Source organism: Euprymna scolopes, chromosome 45 (assembly GCF_053919585.1).
Source record: "Euprymna scolopes isolate OS-2025 chromosome 45, ASM5391958v1, whole genome shotgun sequence".
NCBI lineage: Eukaryota > Metazoa > Mollusca > Cephalopoda > Sepiida > Sepiolidae > Euprymna > Euprymna scolopes.
In genome coordinates this window covers 51383229-51401302 of record NC_136526.1, presented here as the reverse complement: position 1 = coordinate 51401302, position 18074 = coordinate 51383229, and the positions used below count along the sequence as shown (strand labels likewise).

General features: G+C 31.9%; 1 protein-coding gene across 1 annotated transcript in view; it reads left to right on the top strand.

The window, feature by feature from the left end:
* LOC145269186 (uncharacterized) overlaps nt 1-13475 on the top strand; it is an 87024-nt gene extending 73549 nt beyond the window's left edge. The window contains exon 8 of the mRNA XM_080124799.1: nt 8810-13475. Within this exon, the coding sequence (XP_079980925.1) occupies nt 8810-9704 (895 nt within the window). The 3' untranslated portion in view covers nt 9705-13475. The remainder of the gene's footprint in view (nt 1-8809) is intronic.
* Nucleotides 13476-18074: the final 4599 nt, after the last annotated feature.

Below are 18074 nucleotides of genomic sequence, written 5' to 3'. Positions count from 1 at the left end.
CTATGGCACCAGAAACCGTCTGAAGTCTGATCAATCTCACTTTCCATGTATCAAATGTTTAGGTGGAAGGCAATAAATCCCAGACTACTAAAAGTATTTTTGGTAATTAACATCTTTGATACAATTTGGCTTTGACAATTTAGTTTTCACATTTCCCATCAACGGACACTATGCATGATAGACTACGAAAATTTGCCAATATAAAAATGTAAGTGCATTTAGAATGAACTATTTTAAAGATATTAAAAATGTGTTTTATGATTTGAAAATTAATTACTAACATTTTTTTATTCAGTATTTATTTTAATATAATGTAAAAGTTTGAATTGTTTTCGTTGTAAAAGTTAAATATTTTTTTTTTTACACAGTGGTCACCACTTATCAAGGCCCGGAAGCCACTCAGGGATAAGGGTTATTGCAAGTACATTACGTTAGTGTGGATATTTGATGAAGTGTTTACTTAAGGGGGCGGTTCATTAGGAATTTGTTAATGTTGGACTTGAACACATCTAAGTTGTAGTCAGGTGGGAAGCAGGCAGACAGAACAGAGTTCCACAGGCGTGCAGTTCTAAGAAAGAAGCTTTGTTCATGGAATCCACTTTTTGATTTAGGCACAGATAAAGAGTGGGGGAAATTTTTCAGAGTGGATTCAGCTAGACGGGTGTTTTTCATGAAAGATTGGCAAGGGGGGACCAGAGATTGGAGTTCAGACGAGCACCTGCCATGGAAATAACGATAAAACAAGGATAGGCTTGCAACGTCTCTTCTGTGGGAGAGAGGTTGCAGGGTAGAGAAAAGGGCATCCCCCACTAAGCCACGAAATCTATTTTGTACTCTGTCAAGGCAGGATAGGCTGTTTTTAGCAGCTCCAGTCCAGATATGGCAGCAGTATTCCATCCAATATATTTTTACTAGATAGTAACTTATCTTGCCTTTGGAAGCATTTATTGGGTGGGTTTCTACGAGTATATTGTTTTATTTTCGATGTTTGAGCCATTATCAAGACTTTAAAGTCGTGTGTTAGCATTTGTTTCTTGTTCTTACATAGCACCAAATGAACATTGTGATATTTCTTGGATGTGTTTTTATCTGTACTTAGTTTGATTTTCGATTTCTGATCTATTATCTGGGCTTGATTATGGCACAAATGAGACCACCATTTTTGTTTTTCGTTTTAACTCAATAAGTTTAGGTAAATATCATTTTAAAGTAAAAAAAAAAACACTTTAAGATAAGTATAAATGAAAAAAAAGTAATTCGAAGAATAACTTTGGTCACATTTATTCATTGTGTATTTATTTATTTCCCCCTATTTTTATTTCTTAGTTATTCTGAAAAAATCAAGAAAAAAAAACAACAAAAAATAAATTTAAGAATTCAGAGTACCTGTTTTACATGTAAATTGAATGTAAAATGAGCCTCTATATCCAGGTTATTCTAGCGTTTTAGGTCAGTTAACCAAAAATTGCTGTAGTAGGTAAGTTCTGTGCATTTTAAGTGATAATGCACAGTTTTATAAACTTACCAGTCAAACCTAGGGTTGTTTGTAAAAGAAATGAAAAACTGTAATAATTTATAACATGAAAACACTTACTTTACATATATATAATAAACTGATCCACACACTAAATTCTAAGTTAGTTTTTGTTATTTAAATATGTTTACATAATCGCCTAAAAATGTAGAATCTCATTTTGTCTGAGGTATGTGAGTTAGTTTACATGTGATTTGATTTACTTGTCACCCCCTCCGCTGATGGCAGAGTTAGACACCAGGTCGGTTTTTAATTTCAATAATCCAGCTCTCCCAAAAGGAGGACTGGATTGGAACGACAATGAAAGTTGTCTCAGTCTAGAAGGATTTTTCAGTCATTTGCAGTGGACTAACAAAAAAAAAACAGATACTAGAACAGATACTACACTTTGAATTATTTATCAGGTAAGAATATATAAAGTGGGAAAGTTGAGGTAGTTGATCATTCTCTTTCTTACACTAGAATCATTTCAGTTATCACAATACCGCATTTACCCTAGGGGCCATGATGTTTACAATTTTAAGCCCATTCTGAAAACAGGTAATGTAGAATGTTTTTTTGTTCCTCGAAAGCATTCAACATTACTCGTTTTTCGAACAGAATAAACATTTTACATTAAATAAAATCACTAAAAACTTATCCAGTTAGGTCAAAAAGTAACTTACCTTGCTTTTGATAACATTTGTTATATATTTGTTTTTTGAAGCCACTTGATGTAAGGAGCTAACAAGAGAGACAGATGCTTATCACAAAGACAGGAGCCTATTAACTTAATCATAATAAAGACAAAGTCCAAGGCTGTAGGTAGGACGAAAACGGTAAGCAGGAAAATATTTTCACAACCTTGCTACTGAAATAAGATGCATAATAATGAAGTAATAAAACAACAGATTGCTGAAGACTACTAGACTAATAAGTGAAACAAGCAGGAACAAATGAAGCAGGGAATAAATTAGACAATTTTCACGATTCTAAGTGAAAGAAGGTCCACAATCAGTTTCTTTTGTTCGTAGTCAAACCCTGAGTAATAAAAAAAATAGCGATTAATTTTGTTGTGTATTTTTAGAGCCGGATTGCTTTCAAATTTGATTTTTTTATTGGCGAATCCAAGTATATCATTTAGAGCTCACTTTTCAAACCAAATAAACATTTTACATTAAATAAAAACACTAAAAACCTATCCAGTTAGGTCAAAAAGTAACTTACCTTGCTTTTGATAAAATTTGTTATATATTTGTTTTTAACAACTTTTCTGAAGCTATGTGTATAGTAAAACAAAGCCTCGTCACTTGTTCGTAGTCCTGAGTAATAAAAAAAATAGTGATTAATTTTGTTGTGTATTTTTAGAGGCGGATTGCTTTCAAATTTGATTTTTTTATTGGCGAATCCAAGTATATCATTTAGAGCTCACTTTTCAAACCGAATAAACATTTTACATTAAATAAAAACACTAAAAACGTATCCAGTTAGGTCAAAAAGTAACTTACCTTGCTTTTGATAAAATTTGTTATATATTTGTTTTTAACAACTTTTCTGAAGCTATGTGTATAGTAAAACAAAGCCTCGTCACTTGTTCGTATTCCTGAGTAATAAAAAAAATAGCGATTAATTTTGTTGTGTATTTTTAGAGCCGGATTGCTTTCAAATTTGATTTTTTTATTGGCGAATCCAAGTATATCATTTAGAGCTCACTTTTCAAACCGAATAAACATTTTACATTAAGTAAAAACACTAAAAACTTATCCAGTTAGGTCAAAAAGTAACTTACCTTGCTTTTGATAACATTTGTTATATATTTGTTTTTAACAACTTTTCTGAAGCTATGTGTATAGTAAAACAAAGCCTCGTCACTTGTTCGTAGTCATGAGTAATAAAAAAAAGAGCGATTAATTTTGTTGTGTATTTTTTATTGGTGAATCCAAGTAAATCATTTAGAGCTCACTTTTCTATCACCTTATCAAACGCTTTGAAATGTTAAAATATGTTTTTTTGCATCTACTTGCCAAATGTCTAGATGGCGCTTCTCAGTTCACTGTTTAATATTTAAAGATTTCAAAGGAATGAGTAAGTTTCATTTTCCTGGAGCTGCTTTGACGTCACTTTGTATGCTTTATTATATCTTTCTCGGGTTTTGCAAAAGTTAAAAATATGCATGAATATGTCACAATGAATTTATCAAAGTCTCTGATAAAATACATAAAGGGAAAAAATTTACAAGCTTGTCAAATTAAAAAAATAAATTATGTCTACATTTAAAAGTACCCTTCCGTCAAGAAAATTCTACTTTTTGAGGTGATATTTTTGAACCACCTAAAAACAAAGTTATCTTAGAATTTAGGATGAAGTTAAAGTAGCGTAATTATTGAATGAATATCGATTAAAATGCTCAACTATCTCAACCCATTCAATTACAGATTGGCTGGAGTGAACACGACTAATATATGGCATTAACTTCATTTTACAATTGGTATTCATTATGCCACACTTGTTACTCAGTTGTTTTAATGTTTCTTCAATCGTAAAAGTCTTCATTCAACCACCATGGTTTTCAAACTTTCTTAAACCATCATTGCTTTCATTGTTTTCTTAAACATTTATTTTATGTAAAGCTGTATACAAAGTTATCAAGTCTTAAATCTATGGCATTAACTTCAATCTACAATTGTTATTCATCATGCCACATTTGTTATTCGTTTCTTCAATCATAATTTCTTTTAAGTCTTCATTCTACCATCATTGCTTTCCAATCTTAAACAATAATAATTAATTTTGTTGTGTATTTTTTATTGGTGAATCCAAGTAAATCATTTAGAGCTCACTTTTCTATCACCTTATCAAACGGTTTGAAATGTTAAAATATGTTTTTTTGCATCTACTTGCCAAATGTCTAGATGGTGCTTCTCAGTTCACTGTTTAATATTTAAAGATTTCAAAGGAATGAGTAAGTTTCATTTTCCTGGAGCTGCTTTGACGTCGCTTTGTATGCTTTATTATATCTTTCTCGGGTGTTGCAAAAGTTAAAAATATGCATGAATATGTCACAATGAATTTATCAAAGTCTGATAAAATACATAAAGGGAAAAAAATTACAAGCTTGTCAAATTAAAAAATAAATTATATCTACATTTAAAAGTACCCTTCCGTCAAGAAAATTCTACTTTTTGAGGTGATATTTTTGAACCACCTAAAAACAAAGTTATCTTAGAATTTAGGATGAAGTTAAAGTAGCGTAATTATTGAATGAAATACTCAACTATCTCAACCCATTCAATTACAGATTGGCTGGAGTGAACACGACTAATATATGGCATTAACTTCATTTTACAATTGGTATTCATTATGCCACACTTGTTACTCAGTTGTTTTAATGTTTCTTCAATCGTAAAAGTCTTCATTCAACCACCATGGTTTTCAAACTTTCTTAAACCATCATTGCTTTCATTGTTTTCTTAAACATTTATTTTATGTAAAGCTGTATACAAAGTTATCAAGTCTTAAATCTATGGCATTAACTTCAATCTACAATTGTTATTCATCATGCCACATTTGTTATTCGTTTCTTCAATCATAATTTCTTTTAAGTCTTCATTCTACCATCATTGCTTTCCAATCTTAAACAATAATAATTAATTTTGTTGTGTATTTTTTATTGGTGAATCCAAGTAAATCATTTAGAGCTCACTTTTCTATCACCTTATCAAACGTTTTGAAATGTTAAAATATGTTTTTTTGCATCTACTTGCCAAATGTCTAGATGGCGCTTCTCAGTTCACTGTTTAATATTTAAAGATTTCAAAGGAATGAGTAAGTTTCATTTTCCTGGAGCTGCTTTGACGTCACTTTGTATGCTTTATTATATCTTTCTCGGGTTTTGCAATAGTTTAAAATATGCATGAATATGTCACAATGAATTTATCAAAGTCTCTGATAAAATACATAAAGGGAAAAAATTTACAAGCTTGTCAAATTAAAACAATAAATTATATCTACATTGAAAAGTACCCTTCCGTCAAGAAAATTCTACTTTTTGAGGTGATATTTTTGAACCACCTAAAAACAAAGTTATCTTAGAATTTAGGATGAAGTTAAAGTAGCGTAATTATTGAATGAATACCGATTAAAATGCTCAACTATCTCAACCCATTCAATTACAGATTGGCTTGAGTGAACACGACTAATATATGGCATTAACTTCATTTTACAATTGGTATTCATTATGCCACACTTGTTACTCAGTTGTTTTAATGTTTCTTCAATCGTAAAAGTCTTCATTCAACCACCATGGTTTTCAAACTTTCTTAAACCATCATTGCTTTCATTGTTTTCTTAAACATTTATTTTATGTAAAGCTGTATACAAAGTTATCAAGTCTTAAATCTATGGCATTAACTTCAATCTACAATTGTTATTCATCATGCCACATTTGTTATTCGTTTCTTCAATCATAATTTCTTTTAAGTCTTCATTCTACCATCATTGCTTTCCAATCTTAAACAATAATAATTAATTTTGTTGTGTATTTTTTATTGGTGAATCCAAGTAAATCATTTAGAGCTCACTTTTCTATCACCTTATCAAACGTTTTGAAATGTTAAAATATGTTTTTTTGCATCTACTTGCTAAATGTCTAGATGGTGCTTCTCAGTTCACTGTTTAATATTTAAAGATTTCAAAGGAATGAGTAAGTTTCATTTTCCTGGAGCTGCTTTGACGTCACTTTGTATGCTTTATTATATCTTTCTCGGGTTTTGCAATAGTTTAAAATATGCATGAATATGTCACAATGAATTTATCAAAGTCTCTGATAAAATACATAAAGGGAAAAAATTTACAAGCTTGTCAAATTAAAACAATAAATTATATCTACATTTAAAAGTACCCTTCCGTCAAGAAAATTCTACTTTTTGAGGTGATATTTTTGAACCACCTAAAAACAAAGTTATCTTAGAATTTAGGATGAAGTTAAAGTAGCGTAATTATTGAATGAATATCGATTGAAATGCTCAACTATCTCAACCCATTCAATTACAGATTGGCTGGAGTGAACACGACTAATATATGGCATTAACTTCATTTTACAATTGGTATTCATTATGCCACACTTGTTACTCAGTTGTTTTAATGTTTCTTCAATCGTAAAAGTCTTCATTCAACCACCATGGTTTTCAAACTTTCTTAAACCATCATTGCTTTCATTGTTTTCTTAAACATTTATTTCATGTAAAGCTGTATACAAAGTTAACAAGTCTTAAATCTATGGCATTAACTTCAATCTACAATTGTTATTCATCATGCCACATTTGTTATTCGTTTCTTCAATCATAATTTCTTTTAAGTCTTCATTCTACCATCATTGCTTTCCAATCTTAAACAATAATTTTTTTTCAATGTTTACTTAATCATTTTTTATGTAAAGCCGCATAGAACATTATCTAGTCTCAAATGTTTCTTTTTTTATTACAGTTAAACCATCATTTCTTTTCAAAGTTTTCTTAAACTTTTTTATTATATTTTCACTCCAAACAATGTGGGGAGCTTCTATCAGGAACATAAGTTGCAGGGATATCATGAAGGGAGTTGAGCAGCAAGATATATTTTTACATTACACTTGAACTTCTGCATGTCAGAACAGTTGAGGAAGTAGGAACACAGACAAGAATTCCAGAGTCTAGCAGTTCTGGGGAAAAAAAACTATTTGAGTAGAAGGCTTTCTTCTAGGGATCTCTACTGTGTAGAGGTCAGACTTTGCTGCTTGTCAGGTTTGACAGGGTTATTTATGTCGTGAGGGTACAAGGGCTTGTAGTTTGTTAAGGAATTCACCATTAAAATGCTTGTAAAACAGGCAGAAGGATGCAATGTTTGACATTAACTTCAATCTACAATTGTTATTCATCATGTCACAATTGTAATTCGGTTGCTTTACTGTTTTTTTCAATCAAAATTACTTTCATTCAGCCAATATTTCTTTCCATTTCTTAAACCATCATTGTTTTCAGTTTTCTTAAACATTTCCTCTAAAGCTGCATACAACACTATCTAGTTAAAAAAACTTGTTCCTTTTATGACAGTCACCTTAGCAGTAATATTTTATACGGTTTTATTAGTTATACCAATTATGCATGACACATTCGAGCCCCTGTTAATTATAAAAAGAGACAGGTTCTGCCTAAACTAATTAGTTTGGGGCCTGGTCTTTTTGTGCCAATCATAAAAAATATGACCCAGCAGTATAAAGAATAACTTATTTAAATATAACTGGATTTATAATTAAAGCATGTTCATTTACTTCTTCAGTTACTGAATGATATGAAAATGATTGAAATAAATAAAAAATTTATACATGTATAAACAATATGTAAGATTTTCATAAAAATCCAGTTAATCACCAAGTGTCGAAATATTTTGATTGCAACTGTTTTATTTTAGCACAATTGTTATACAAAATTGTTTTGTATTTAAGTAAAAAATAATCCCCCCAAATAGCTTATTTAGGACAACTAAATATATGACATATGATGATAAAACTTTTGAAAACTATAGTCATAAAAAATATAAATATTTTTACATTAATTTTTTGGATGTTTAGTTTAATATTATTTCAAATAAATTAATTTGTTTTTTTAATTCATACATATTGCAAAAATATCCTCCTTATATATTTAATTTAATCATTAATGAATTGATATTTCCTTATAAAAGTTGCTTGTAATAATTTTTTTTGCTGAGGCTTATTTCTAATTTATTCCAAAAAAAATTATTTTGTAAATAATATCGATAAAATACATATTTTCTCCCCATTTATCTTTTATTTTTATTTTGCAGAATATAAAACCACCAATACAAAGGAAATTATATGCAAATTTCCTAAACAGCTGGAAACCCGAGAGCTATACTCTTGTGGACGTATGAGTTTTTATGTTTTGTCAAATTGATCTTTACGATTATATATTGGAAAACTACTTCACGTATCAAAATATTTCTATTCATAGTATTATTCAAAAGCCACTTGTCACAAATGCATATGGCTAATGTACTCATAGGTTATTCAATTAATACAGAACTTTATGCATCTAAAATAATAGGAAAGAAACACTTACTACAGTTATCCATTAAAATACATTGACATTTACCGTTATTTAATTGAATTTTGATAATCATAATTCCCTTCAATTATCTTCTACATTGAAAACATAAGAAACATTTGACAAAAACGTGAATGTTTCTTTGTTCATTCCGTTTATTAAGCAAGCAAAAAGAGAAGAAATTGTACTAAAGTATCAAAAATATTTCGACTTTAAAAATGAACTCTAAATCAGATAGTAAGAAGAAACCATATTCTTGTGAAGTGTGTAGCCATTCCTTTACAAGTAAACAAAATTTGATCATTCATGTGCGAACACATACTGGAGAGAAACCATATTCTTGTGAAGTGTGTGGCTCTTCTTTTGCACAAAAACAGAATATGCTTAAACATAAGCGAACACATACTGGTGAGAAACCATATCCTTGTGAAATATGCGGTTCTTCTTTTGCAGAGAAAAAAACAATGTTTAAACATAAGCGAACACATACTGGTGAGAAGCCATATCCTTGTGAAATATGTGATTCTTCTTTTTCTGAGAAACAAACTATGTTGAAACATATGCGAACTCATACTGGAGAGAAACCATATTCTTGTGAAATATGTGGTACTTCTTTTACATGGAAAACTAATATGTTGGCACATATGAGAACACATACTAAGGACAAACCACATTCTTGTGAAATATGTGGTTCTTCTTTTAAAAGTAAACAAAATTTGGTGTATCATGTACGAACACACACTGGAGAGAAACCGTATATTTGCACATTATGTGGCTCTTCTTTTACGCAGAAACAGACTATAGTGAAACATATGCAGACACATACTGGAGAGAAACCATATTCTTGTGAAGTATGTGGTTCTTCTTTTGCACAGAAACAAACGATGCTGAAACATATACGAACGCATACTGGAGAGAAACCATACTCTTGTGAAATATGTGGTTCTTCTTTTGCACAGAAACAGACTATGCTTAAACATATGCGAACACACACTGGAGAGAAACCATATTCTTGTGAAATATGTGGTTCTTCTTTTTCAGAGAAAAAAACAATGCTGAAACATGTGAAAAGGCATAATGGGGAATAAGTATATCCTTGTGGAATATGTGAGTTTTTTTAGAGAAACAAACTATGTTGAAACCTATGCGAACACATACTGGAAAGAAACTATATTCTTGTTAAGTATGTGGTTCTTCTTTTGCAGAAAAAAACAATGTTGAAACATATGCAAAGGCATAATGGAGAGTAACCATATCCTTGTGAAATATGTGGTGTTTTTTCAGAGAAACAAACTATGTTGAAACATGAACGCATACTGAAGAGTAATCATATCCTTGTGAAATATGTGGTTCCTCTTTTACACATATGAGAACATGTACAAAGAAAGAAACCATATCCTTGTGAAATATGTGGTCCATTTTTTACACAGTAACACTATTAAAACATATGCGAACACATACTGGAGAGAAACCATACTCTTAAGTATGTGGTTCTTCTTTTTCATAGAAATATGCTGAAACAAGTGAGAATGCATACTGGAGAAAAACTATTGTGAAGTATGTGGCCTTTCTTACATAACTAAGTCTCATATGTTCAGACATATGCGAACACATGACAAAGAAACTACTTTCATAAGAACTGTCTTTTTTAAATTATGTGGTGCAATCTTCTTCTAAAAAAATATTAAAAAATTGCTAAAAAGAAATACATATTTCAATCATTTGGTTCCTTTACAGTGTTACAGCATATGTTTCAACACATTCAAACACATATTTTGCAATGAAAACCTTAAACATAAGCCACATATGCGAATATATACTCGATAGAAACAATTCCTATGAAGAATTTATCTGTTTAACAGAAATTAAATAAAAAGCACATGTAAGTATATATAAGAAACCAGATTTATGTGAATTATGCTATCTTTTTACAAGATATACATTATGTTTCAAAATGTAATGAAATACGAGAAAATTCCACTACTTATATTCCATTAATCAATGAAGTAACTTGTATAATTATAAAGAACTTAAAAAATTACTAATACAACTGGTTGACTAATACCAAAAATGTTGTAAACTCTACATAAAAAAATTGCTGATCTTTCCGCTTTGAATATTTAGATCCTCTTCACAGAAATGTGTTATTGCCTATGTTAAACACATGTTGTAGAAAACCTGAAAATAAAGTAAGACATCTAATTATCTTTGAGTATTACCTGTCGGAAATACCATAAGAAACCCGTTATTATTTAAGGAAAAGAAATCATGGCTTTTAAAAACATATCTCTAAATTTTACTTTCATGCTTAGCCAAAGAAATAAAATATGTCTCTTTATGTGTCAACGTTAGAGTCAAATGAATCTGGGGAGAAAAGGTAGAAGTTAATGAAAAAAACAAAGATTTATATTTATATAAATTTGCCCCTGAAACTATGTGTAGTTGGCCACTTTACCAAATTCGGCTGTTCTTACTTCCAGTTGGTTACTTAGTACTCAGTGGTGATTCTGGTGAAGGCTGTGGTTGTTGAAAGGTCCTGTACGATAAGTACTACACTTCTCATGTTGTATGAGATCGAGAGAGCAAATAATCCGGGACTGTGTATCAAAGTCTTTATCATTGGGAAGTAAAGGTCATTTAAAACAAAAAGCTAATCTTCTACCTGACAAACGATGTGGGTTTAAGCAATGTTGTTCTACTACAGATATTTGAAGTCGTCTCTAAACACATGTAGCATGCACTGGATAGGCAAATGAAGCAAGGGCTGTAGCTCTTGATATATCCAAGGCCTTTAACAAAGTCTGGCACAAAAGGCTGCTAATAAAAATTAAATTGTATGGTATAATTAGACTATGTAAAATATAATTAAACCCTTTTAAGACAATAGGATCGTTTATATTGTTATTGATGGATTAATATCCAAACATCGTAACATTTATGCAGGAGTGCCCCGGGCTTTGGACCACTATTTCTATTATTTAAAGTTCTCCCTGATAAAATTATGACCGAGATGGATATATTTGCTGATGATACAACGCTCTATACCATGCATAAGGGAAAAACGGATATGCTCAAATCTAAGACAATAGCAGAATAGAAAACCAAATGCAGACCATAGTGGAATGTGGCAATACAAGAGAGGTAACATTCGGGACAAGATCAAAGTGTAGTATCTGTTCTTCAGATACTGCACTTCAATTTCTTGTTCTCTGTCAGTGGAGGAGAAATCCTTCACGACTGAGACAATTTTTATTTTTGTTCCTTTTCTCCACATTAAAAAACGACCCTGGTGTCTATCTCTGTCATGTGGGGAGGCATTGTAAATAGGAACATTTAATGCTAGTAAAAGAGCTGGTCCCCTTAAAACATTACAAGACGCCTCTCCAACCACTGATATCCATGACAAATAACACTCTACCTTAGAATTCTTTTCAAACTCCTCGGCTTAACATTCACGGGCAATATAAACTGGAACAAATACACTGAGGACATTGTGAAGGCTGCTGCAAAGAAGGTGGCTTTCCTTCTATTGTACTAGAAGACTACTCACACTTAAGAGTATCCTGTACATATACAAGTTTACCATTCGCCAATGCATGAAGTATTGTCGTCACATCTGAGCTGGTGCATCTACCAATAGTCTCCCTCTTATATAAGGTCTAAAAATAGTCTTCAATCTAATAGGTTCCACTTTGTCAACTAAGCACCAAGCCCTGCCTTATTGCTACAATCTTGTTATCTCTGTACGTTTTACAAGTATTTTAATGGAATGTGATCTGATGAACTTGTGACATATATATCCTGAACAAACTCACTTAGCAACAAAATCACACCCCTTCGCTATTAAAGTACCTAAATACTTGAAAGCCTTCTATTTTAACAGTTTCTTCCCTCAAACATCTAGACTTTTAAATTCCCTTCCGTCCATCTTCTTTGTACTGTATGCAGATGTTTAAATGTAACATGAACCAATATCGTGTTATCTTTCCTAGGTATAGCCTAGTCAATCGTTCACCACCCATTCGTTTCTTTTTGCGGATACGATGCTCCATGTTTATCCCCATTTCAGAGCAGAGTTGTTTTGACTCGTCATTTGCAGTGTCCACCATCTTTTCTATATTCTGAAGAAGGCAATCTCTCAACGCTTCAGCCTGACAGAACTTTATTGCAGATCCAGCCCCTTTTCTTGAAGATACTTCTAAGCATCATTGATTTCTGGGAGAATAGTTTTCCAAAGGCTCAAAAATAAAAGAAACGGAAACAACAATACCGAGTTGAGAATTAAAGATGCATCTGATCTTATGGTTGAAGTTTCTCCTTCTGTAAGTTGTTTCAGAGCAATGACAACTTCCAATAACTTTTTTTACCACAACATAATTTTCTTTGCTAATTTTTCCATTGTATCATTTAATGATTTAATTAATCAAAACGTAGATACCATGAACAAAGCTTCTTTCTTAGAACTGCACGCCTGTGGAACTCTGTTCCGCTTGCCTGTTTCCCTCCCAACTTCAACCTGGATGTCTTCAAGTCCAACACAAACAAATTCCTGATGAACCGCCCCCCTAAGTAATGACACCTTTCCAATTCTCCAATACTATTGCTACACTATCCCTTTGATTACTGTACACACAATAACCCTTATCCCTGAGTGGCCATTGGGCCTTGATAAGTAGTGAACTCCATGTAAAAAAATGATTTAGTGATGTTTGAAAGTATTTTTCCTGACAAAAATGTTTTGTTTAATTTTTCAACATTTTTTGGAACATGTAAATCAACTGCTTTCTTTGAAAGGTTACCTAGAGCATTTATGCAACTTTTTTTAAAACTGGTTTTACAAATAAAATAAATTTACATCGTATTTGGATCTTATTATCATTTTAGATTTAGTGATAATTAAAAGACATTAAATATTTATCATTAGTACCAATAATGAAAAATTAAATTAAAAATAATAACAACAATCGGTTTTGAAATCGTAAATTACGGACACATTTTTCCGATTCCAATACCTCCAAAAGTTCCGATGTTTTACAAGCTTTTCAGTATAAACTTTCAGAGTTTTTGTTAACTTTTATTTATTTTTTCTATTTTCTCTCTAAATGCACCCCTGACATGTACTGCTCGTAAAATAGGGACACATTTTTCCGATTCTGATATCTCCAGAAGTTTCGATTTTTTTTACAAATTTTCGGTATAAAATTTCAATTTTTTTGTTAGCTTTTATTTATTTCTTCTATTTTTATCCTCACAAAATGCCGCCCCTGGTATGGGCCGCTAGTAAAATTGGAATACATTTTTCCGATTCCAATACCTCTAAAAGTTCCGATTTTTTTACAAAGTTTTCAGTATAAAATTTTAGATATTTTGTTAGTTTTTTTTAAATTTTTATTTATTTTTTCCTATTTTCTATTTTTAACCTCTCAAAATGCCACCCTCTGACATGGGCAGCGCGTAAAATAGGGACATATTTTTCACATTCCAATACCTCCAAAAGTTCCGATTTTTAAAAACTTTTCGGTAAAAAAAATTCCGATTTTTTGTTAGCTTTTATTTATTTTCTCTATTTTCTATTCTGAACCTCTCAAAATGCCGCCCCTGACGTGTGTCGCACATGAAATAAGGACACATTTTTCTGATTCCGATATTTCTAAAAGCCTCGATATTTTACAACCATATTGGCATAAAATTTCAGATTTTTTGTTAGCTTTCATTTATGTTTATTTTTTTACCCTCTCAAAATGGCCCCCTTAAGCATGTGCGGACCGCCCCGCCTCCCCGCCCCTTGCTACGCCACTGATTGTTAGAACAAAAATATAATTTATAAACCAAGTTACTGAAACAATTTTGAGTTCAAAGGTAATTAAGTTTCTTTGTTTTCGGCGTATAATAATCTGTTAATATTAAATACAAAAGTTGTAGGAGAAGACAAAGTCAGGAAATTTCATTCTAATATTTAAAAGCAACTTTATTTGTGATCTTCGTTAATAGCATGTCCCTAAGAGAAATGGGTTAGTAACTGGAAGTGTTCTTGTGCGTACAGATAAATTGAATATTATACCGGCTTGTTATGGAGACAATAGTTCAGTATACACGTTTTGTAATCAGTAGTAGTTGGGACAAAAGGATTAGATTGTCCTGCAATGTAGATAGGCCTGGTGACGGAGAAAGAGCAAAGTATAAAGTGTGTTTATGTATTGTAGGGGTAGTAGGAGAGGTCAGTGTTCATGCGCACTTGTATTTATCGTAGTCATGAAAAGAGTTTCTGATGTGGAGACTCAGATTAGATATCCAACAGGCATGTTGAAAGAGAGAGAAAAGTGTTCCATGGATAGGTGTGGTAGAAGCGTGTGTCCGCTAGTAGAAACAGGAGCAAAGGATTAGAATCCCATGGTACGAAAGAAAGTATGTGTGAACCGCTCATGGAAGTAAGTCGGTGTTTGAAGATAGCTATGTTGGCTTGTACGTACTCACGTTAGCCTGGTCTCAAAGGGTCCAGGCTATACCTGCTGCCAGCAGTAGCGATATATATATATATATATATATATATATATATATATATATATATATATATATATATAGAGAGAGAGAGAGAGAGAGAGAGAGAGAGAGAGAGAGAGAGAGAGAGAGCTTGTTGCCGGTTTTATGTTTTATATACTCGGTCACCTGACTGATAGCTGGCTTGTGATTTGACAAGCAAGGAAGATGGTAGATTTTAAATCCTACGCCAGGAGATTTTGCTGCTGTAACAATTTTCGATTGATACAAAGTGATTTTTAGTTTATAATTCCATACAAAAAATTTGAATTGTAAATATTTGTCTGATAAAGTTAAATTAAAGATTTAGTTAAAATTTAAATAATGTCTAGTTTAAGGAAATAAACAACTCATTTTTCTTAGAATAAAGAGGAATTTAATAGAATTAATTTAAAATAACTTTTTTTTCTGGCTACAAATTACGATATTGAAAATTAATAAATTGTTATCATCAAGGAAAAATTTTCACTTTTCATACATAGATACTGGAAGTTAATTATTTTAGGTGTTGTCTGCTTAAATGTGATATATTTTTTCTGTACACACTTATATGTCTTTTTCATTATATTTCAATTTTTACTTGACTAATGATTAAACAAAAAATTTAACAAGGTATAATGTATATTTGTACTTATTTTCTCGCTATATTTTTAATGTTTACTTTGGTTATTTTCCTTATGATTAGGAAAAAAATCTGCCATTTTTATATTTGTAGCAACCGCCACATACGACTGGAAAAATCTTCAGCAGAGACAGTTTCCTAGCAATCACCATTTCAACGCCCACATATATCAGAGCGCGCAGACACACAAGATTGCAATTTGACCATCGGCATGTATGGAATAAAGGAACTATGTTGCGTTCCACGTACAGTGATACAGCAAACAGGCGGGAATGTTCGAGAACACCTGTATATAAGAATTTGCCTGCAAAAGTTAAATCAGTTTAATTTTGTTCTAGTTTCTTCTTTGAGTCTAGATCTAAAAATAACTCCGCCCTTGGAAAGCATTAAAATTCCCTGTCTTGAATTTGCGTGCCAAGCACATGAATCGTAAATTCTTATCAAAGAAAATTATTATATCGACTGAGAATTTCAACTTTCTTTTGTTGGACTACTGTTTTCTTATATGATGAACACACGAAGACAAGCATTTCGTTTACACGGTTTAATGACTGTTTTCCTCTCAGAAAATAACCACATTTTAGCCACGTGTGATACTCTGTCCATAAAAAATCAGTAATCTTAAACTTCATGCCATTTTCATGAAATCCTTATCTAGTTAAGCTTGTATAATAAATATTTCTTACAAGAAAATATTTACGCTGAGACGAATTGAATTAATATTTCTCTAACACATAAATAAATGTTGTTATTTCATATAAATATGGCGATCTCGAGTTCTTTGTCAAGTGTCATTATTTTCCGGAGTTATTCATATTTTTTATTCTATTTATGTAAGTATGTGACTTGGTGGAAATCTGTTAATCTAAGATCTGCTTAAATTTAATGGTCCCACCGATACTCTACTACTTTCGACTCCTAGAGATTGCTGCATTTGCAAACTCGGTCTTAAAAATGAGTAGATCCTGATTATGAATTGATGGACGGCGACTCACACCGTTACAAAACAGTGCCTCTCGGGCCTCGGCCAGCGTCCTATATATTTTATCATTTTTTAAGATTTTGTAAATTTGCGATGTTAAAATCTAATTTCGCCGGTTTTATGGAGTATAAAATTTATGTTAATGTGCGATTTAAACTCTGATTTAAATTTTTCTTGTAGAAGTTCTTTACTCAGTAGATCGTTCCAATTTTTACCGATCTGTTTTAGACCATAGGGTGATTTGTTTAATTTCCAAACAAGCCCATCATTGCCTGGAGCAATGAATCCTTCGGATTGTTGGGTGAAAATATCACTGTCTATTTTGGCGTTTAGGTATGCTGATTTGACATCCATCTGATGAATTATCAAATCATACTGCATAGCAAATTGCATTAGAATTCGGATAGTGGTCATTTTTGTGGTGGGTGCATATGTGTCATGGTAGTCTATGTCTTATCTGACTGTACCCCTTGGCAACATATCTAGCTTTGTATTCTTCGTTATTTTTGTCATCTTTTTTTTATATTATACACCCATTTTCCCCAACTATATTTTTGTTTTCAGGGAGGTTTGCCACAGTGAAAGTGTTGTTTTCCTTTAAGGAATTCATCTCCTTGTCCATTGCCAATTTCCATTTATCAGCCTCCGGCGAATTTATGGTTCCATTTCGTAAAGCGGTTATAGCTTTTTCAGCACGTATAACGTAGCCAGTAACATCTTCGTCCTCGTGTTTTTGGAGGGTAGACAGTTTGGTATACAACGCAATGATTTTTGATTTGCCTTGGGACAAATAATGTTCTTTTAAAATGTTAAAAGCTTTCCTTCCATCATCTTTCACGTCTCGCATGATTAATGCCAAACTTCTATCATCTAGAACTTGGATAAGTTCTGCGAATATATCCTTGTTTCTCTGTGGGTCAATTTCATCATCTTCCTTTTTTTTAACTCGGCTGCTAATTTTAGCCTGTGAAGGTGCCCCATGAATTTTATTTCGAAAATCTCATAATTATTTTCATCGCCATCAAACATTAGTCGGATGGGGCCATAACCTGTTAAAGTAGACATGTTAAATGTATGTTGCGGTCAGTAAAAGAAGGAAGGTCCACACGCGGAGATAGGTTACCAACGTCTTTTTTTAAAGAAGGTTAACACCGAAAAAGGAAGAAACATGATTCCCTAAGGGGATAGTTCTCAAACCAAAGGGGTATAACTCGGAATGCTAAGTTTACTCTCTTAACATCAAGAGCCAGTCGAGGTCCTTAAAAACTCATCGCGCGCTAGAAAAAAAGGCGGTTGTTGAGTCGAGGCCAGCATGGT